General features: G+C 40.6%; 1 protein-coding gene across 1 annotated transcript in view; it reads left to right on the top strand.

The window, feature by feature from the left end:
* Window positions 1-2,274: 2,274 nt before the first annotated feature.
* Window positions 2,275-6,638, top strand: part of MAP1A (microtubule associated protein 1A) — a 41,051-nt gene continuing 36,687 nt past the window's right edge. The window contains exons 1-2 of the mRNA XM_031059704.1: window positions 2,275-2,353; window positions 2,527-2,628. Of these exons, the coding sequence (XP_030915564.1) occupies window positions 2,284-2,353; window positions 2,527-2,628 (172 nt within the window). The 5' untranslated portion in view covers window positions 2,275-2,283. The remainder of the gene's footprint in view (window positions 2,354-2,526; window positions 2,629-6,638) is intronic.

Genomic DNA, 6,638 nt, shown 5'->3' with positions numbered 1-6,638 from the left:
GGGCTCATGTGAAGGTAGAACAGGCTGCTGAGCAGTGAATATAAAATGGATGAAAAAGCTAGGGTTTGTTTTGTGTCTGTTCTGTTGGCCATGGCACCCTGTCTGCATAAAATAAACAAACAAAAAAACCCAAAAAAAAACCAAGCAAAGAACAAAATCAACAAAAGCTCCCCCCCCAAAAAAAGCCACAAACAAAAAACAAAGATTTTTTTTCAGTTGATAAATCTCTTACCCTGACTGATATAAAAATATATATTTTTCCAGACTTCTTTCTATACCTTGGTTCAGAAGAATGCAATAGTGACTACAGGGCATTATAGGAACCTGCTCGTTTCCAGGTGTAGAGCTTTGTAGGCTGTGACATTGTGAATCTGTGGGATATCTGAACAACACTTTTCCCAAAATACGGTCTAATAAATACTAGTTTTATTTTTCTGTTACTGTGTTACTTTTGTCCAATTTTGAAGCAATATCTGGAAGACTAGGTCTGGTATTGGGGAGAAAGGCCAAATCTTTTAAGCAAATGACCTCAGCAGGAAATAAAACATTCACAAGGGCATAAACAATGAGATTGAAAACTGATGAGTCACATGGTCCCTTATCTAGGCTTTGCATTTGCAAAGAGCTTGAATATTTACCCTTATTGTGACATAGTCTGCACTCTCATGGTAGAGGATTCTAATCAGCAAGGCTCATGTGCCATGGAGAGATAAAGTGAAATTGTGACAAATTTGTAGAGATTATAAGTAAATTCAGACTACCTGTAGGGAAGAAAATGTTGAATAAATTGTTGCAAGTATGAGAACAAGTGAGATAATTCCACGCTTCCCTTTCTTGCTCTGAAAGAGCACCTATTCCTTCTGCAATCTAGAGGATATAGCAATACTTCAAATAGCACTTATTGCTGCAGTAGGACACAATGACCATGACACAGCAGCTAGTCAGCAGGATTTGCCCTGCAGAGTGCCACCTTGTTCCTGTCTGGGTCAGAATGGTCATAAGTACTGCATTACACTGGACATTTGGTTAAACAATTATGCTCTCTTGGAGTGTAGGATAGGAAAACACTTTGTCCATCTTCTTGCTCTATGTGTTTTGTTTATTTTTATCCCATGTCCAAATTGAAAGGCTCAGTGCTGTTGTTTGGTTTTCTGGGTTTTTCTTTTTTTTTTCTTTTTTTTTTTTTTTCCTGAAGGTCAGATGATTTAATGAGGAGGTTTTTGTGCAGTCTGAAGTGAATACTGTCAGTAAATAAGCATAAATAAGCTTTGTTACTCCACTGTGTCAGCTGTCACCAGAAAAAGAAACTAAGCTCAAAGTTTCAAAGTTTTTTTAGCTGCTGTAGATTCTACAGGCCTTGAGACTACTGACCTGTGTGATGCCATGCTTACTGTGTCTTGGTATGTGTAGAAAGCTGGAGCGTGTATCCTTGAGGATCCTCTCCCACCAGTGGCCAGCAAAAGCTGTTGCACAACATAGAGAGCTAGAACTGCAGTAAATGGGAATGATATCTCCATGGAAAATTAACGTGGTTACTTTGAAAGAAAGTAGATAATAGAGGCAATAAAACTTTGTATTTTATGCAAGAGAGATGGTGAAAGAACTCTTAGTGAGGACTCCATGAATAAATACTGGAGCTGAAATTCTTGTTTCAGTTAACCTCAGAAGTCTGTGGCATTGGCCTTCAACATCTGAACATCAGCAGGCATCAGCACCAGATGCTGGAGTAGGGATTCGTAGTGATATCCTGCTTTTGTTCATTGTGGCACAGTGTAGAAGAGTCACACCATCTAGGAAAGGTTGCTCCCTACTGGGATGTGAAAATCTGTGGTCTGTAGTGTTCAGTGTCCTCCAGAATGTGCACCTGCTCACATTGAGGTCTGAAGGTGACTTCCCCAGTATGGCTTGGTGCCACTTGCTCTGGGAGCAGAAGCATCTTCCTGCTGTGATATGAAGGCATCTAGCTGGCAAAGATTATAAAGATTAAAGAACAGACTCAAATGGTCTCAGTGGGATCAGTGTCTTTGAAGGAGTGATTAGGCAGTGTGAGTTGGAGGAGTGGGAGGCTTTTGTGGCTTGGAGGATGCATAAGCTGTAAGGGCAAAGAAGCTGATGTCTCTGAGCTTTTCAGTAGCATAACGATGCAGTAGCCCATCTCTGCTGGTGACCAGTGCTGGAGAGTGCAGATGTAAAACTAACGTAATGTATTTGTTTGGTTAAGCAGTAGTGTAATTCATTTGGCCTCATCTCTTGTCGGTTTCCCTTGCATGAAGTCCAAGTTGAATGGAGACTTGCTCACTGCATGTCCTTCATGGAACGCTTCATTTCTTCAGGAAGAGATGTCTTGTGCAAGGTAAGTATCTTATGGTCCTCTGCTTCTGAAGACCTTTTCCATCCTAAGTATGCTCATCTAGTGGAGCATCCCTGGTCTTTGTGTGTCCTGCTCACCTTTCTTTCTCCACTTCTGCTTTTGGAGTAGATGTAATGACAAGGACAGCTTACTTTTTCTTTTTTTTTTTTTTACAGGAATTCGTTCCTGGAACATTAATACTCTGTACTGTGATCTGAATCATCAACTGCGGCTCTTTGTAAATCGACATCTGGCTCAGTTTTCTTCTGAAGTCAAAGGTCAGCTTTTTGGTTTATATGCATTAACCTTTAACTCTTGTTTTGAGTCTGGAAAAAAACCCACAAAAACAACAACAAAGAATAAAACTGATTGTGATTCAGTTAGCAACTTGTTTGCCCAGGATTCTTCAGGGCTGAATGTGAAAGATAAACAATCTTAACAGTATGTTGGATGCAATGAATTTACCTTAAAATTACAGACCTTACTACTGAGAATAGAGTTGAATAGAAGAGTGTGCTGCTTTAAAACCTATTAAACTAGTTAGAAGTTAGAATTCATCTATCTATCTATCTATCTATCTATCTATCTATCTATCTATCTATCGTCTATATCTTATTCAGATGGCACAAAGTAGTTTACTTCGTAAGCTATTTATTATCAGCCTCTTCCTCTGAGGTTTTAGAATATGTTTTCATATGCACAAAAGGTGTTGCAAGTAGTGTTTAAGAGTAGCCAAATGACCTTTTGGATTTGTCCTTTTGAAGCTCCCTTTCCTAAGAAAAATGAATAAAAGCATTAGAAAAATGGCACCAACTATTAGAAATTGGGCTTGCATAGCTTGTGAAAAGCTTGAACTCTGTTTATAATACTTTTATGTAATATATGTTAAGTTACTATAAGAAGCACAGATGACACTTGCAAAACCTAGTTTATATAAGACCGTCTTACAGTTCACTGTGTTTTACACTCTTGTCAAAGCTTCTGAGTTTTTTCTGCTGGGGAAACTGTTCTCCTAATGGACAGCTGTGAAGGAAAGTACCTGGACTATTCTCAAATGTGCCACTGGCTGAGGTCTCACCTTCTCTGTGACTTTTTAACATGGAGATGGAATTTCTCTCTCCTTGCAAGATGGTGTGTGCATGTGTGTACACTTATGGGATTAAAAAAAATGTATATGAAACATATAATTTGAAACAGTCAGCAGATCTGTCTCAATTTGAAGTAGCTGTAACAGGGCCTATAGTATAAATAGACTAGAGCACTAATAAATGACCATGAGTATAACATTTGCCCAAGAATTCTTCTAAGTCAGAGTTGAAATATCTGGATTAATGTTAGCAAAATGTATCCTACTCACTTCCCTAGTGTAGTCCCTGAGGAGCAAGGGGTGATGAGTGTGCCCTAGCTTTGTTCCTGAGGAGCAAAAGGTGATGAATGTGTTGGCAGTCTATGAAGAGGTTTCTGTGGTGGATCTGGGGAACTGCAAGTCTGTTAACCAGCTGTCAGATTTATTGAGCAAAACAGCAACAACTAAAATATAAGGCATGATTAGTGTCTATCTGGGAAGACTCACCATTGGTTCTGCAAAGGGAAGTTCTGCTTTTCAAATGTCTTGTAGTTCTTCAAAGAGATCAGCAAACATGTAGATGAGTGATTTAGTCCACCAAGCAAAAATATTTGGGGAATCTAAGTCTATGAAATCTGTTTAAGAAAGCCTAATGGCCACAGAATTAGGGGCCAGGCTTTGGTATGCAGAAGTTACTGACAGAAGGATGGGTAAACAGAAGCTTTTTTTGATATACACTGTGCATCGAGACTTGGTCCTGAGCTGAAAGCTTGAAGCTTAACCTGGTGTTAGTCATGCTCCCACTCTTCTTTAGAGCCTTTATTTACACACTTACAGAATTTCCTGTGGGACTATACATTCCAGCTAGCACTACATAGTATCTGTTTTCTCTAGTACATTTTTGGGAAAGGAAAAGCATAGCTTCCTCTCAGCTGCTTCTGCTTCTGATGTACTTAGCAGTAGAGATGTGAGAGATTCTGGTCTGGGGATCCTAGTAGACATGGATTGACCTTAGGACAAGAGGTATTACTATAGGGGCTCCTTGCTTTGTGGCAAGTGTGTACATCTGGCACACACAATTTCTCTAATAAATCTCCCTGGCAGCCCTTAAGGCCAGAACAGCCAGACAGAGAAAGGCTTTGGGATTATGGGGGTCTAGAAAGAAGCTTTGCCTCAAGTTAGATATTTGCACAGTTCCTGTCTGGACCCATGTTAATTCAGTAAGCATAGATCTTGAAATGCAGCAAGGTGATCTGTCAGAGACAAAAGGAGTGTGTGTGAGAATAACAGATACAATTTAAAATGTGTTAAGCAGCTATATAGGACTGTGGAAAATAATGACAGTCTGTACAGGAAGATTGTGTAGGAGATGGTGTATCTTGAATGCTGAAAAGCTTAAAATGAGGAGTTATGCTATAATCCCAGGATTTACCTGATGGTGGTAGATCTTGAATGCAGACAGGTTTCTCTCAGTGACAGCAGTAAGCTATGGTTATGGCATGGTTTGGGGGGAGGAAGTGGGAAAGACTGCTACAAGAGAAATTTCAGGTCACAACTGATAATACAATCTAGAAGAAGCTCAAAATGTGAACTGGGAACAGTCTTATCTGCATTCCATATGTACTATCAGATAATACCCTTTGGAATATAGCTGCAGTTTTAAATGCTCTTTTAGTTTTGCAGTTTCTGCTTCAGCAGCTATTTTTAACTGACTATTTTGATGGTAAAGAATCTTTATAATTTTAATTTATTTTTTAAAGTTTTGCTGCAGCTTGCTGCAAATTCATTGCTATGTATCCTGTAACAGCCCTGTGAAGGTGTTGTTCATCACTGTTCTCCAGATGAACATACATAAAACTAGAGCTCTTTTATTGTTGTTTGGCTTTATACTTTATTTACCCTCTTGTTCCTACTGTGGGTGAAGGGAAGAGTGTACACAACTGATTTTGCCCTTAGCATTCGTAGCTTGGTGCTAGCTTCTCTGAGCAGACGGCTGTCCTAGAGCTCTCTTGAAATCTCTCCCAGCTAATGTTGTTTTGATTCCATACTACTGGAAAGATCCCAGTCTGACTTGTGTGGGGAACATGTACCTCCACACTGGTATGCTGAGTAAGATATCTGAAGGATAAAACTATTTTTTTCAGAGGTGCATTAATTGGAGAATATAATTCCCTTAAAGGCTGATGCTTGCAGTCTGATTAGGGAGAAGTCAGCTGCAGCACAGCAGTTACTGTAAAGCCAGAGCAGTTGTTTGAGTTTCTTACTTGACAGATTTGTAGTAACCAGTAAATGTTTGACACCACTGGCAAGAAACAAAATATGGAGACTGGTAACACAATATGACTAAGTAAAGCAGTCTACCTGAATATTCCAAGACTTTCCTGTTTGCAATTTCTCACTTGGCTACAATAGTTCTAAGGGATAAGTCTGGGAGTCTATCCCAGATATTTAGTTTTATATTTTATATTAATGCCTTTCAGATCTACCTCTTTGGGATGCTGGGAACAGAAGTGTGTAGTGTTCAAAGTGGGGTAGAGCTATGCATTTATACAGTGGCACAAGGATTTTTTTCTTCCTTTCCCTATTTCTGGCATATCTATTGCTTTCTGACTGCTGCTGGGCAGTGAGCTGACTCATGAGTAGAACTGAGCTGATCATAACCTCAAGATACCCCAGTGGTACAAGTTGGCTCTGGTTAGCAATAGTTAGTGTAACTATATATGCGATTAATACTGATAAATAAAGGGGCAAATGAAACTCAGCATTGTGAAGTTTCCCTGGCAGTTCATCTGCAGCCATACTTGGTACTATCCATAAGCTTTGCCACCAGTCTGCTTTCCTCCTTTTCAGGTAGTCTACCATGAGCAGCACAAGTCACAGTGTAGGCTTATATGATGTCGTGGGTTTACAGGAAGCAGGTTTTCTGGGAATGGAGTGGCCAGAGGCCAATAGGTGTTCAGATTTTAAATTGACACCAGGCTTGGCCACTGAGGGTGGATGCGCCTCTGAGAACACAGGGGTTAGAAGCAGAGCACGCCCTTGGGCTCCCTCTTTAATTTCCGGCCAGCAAAGAGGCAAGGCCTCCCCTGCCCGGCTTCGAGCTGGGCGGGGAGGGGAAACCTGCGGCGCGGCAGAGGTAGGCCTGACCCCTCAGGATGGAAGGGTGGTGGGGGGCACCAGGAGGCGTTGGGCAGCCCCCCCCAGGAGAGACAGAGGGAGAGA

This window comes from Geospiza fortis, unplaced genomic scaffold, assembly GCF_000277835.1.
Source record: "Geospiza fortis unplaced genomic scaffold, GeoFor_1.0 scaffold2, whole genome shotgun sequence".
Classification (NCBI taxonomy): domain Eukaryota; kingdom Metazoa; phylum Chordata; class Aves; order Passeriformes; family Thraupidae; genus Geospiza; species Geospiza fortis.
This window is presented reverse-complemented; position numbering and strand designations above follow the sequence as displayed.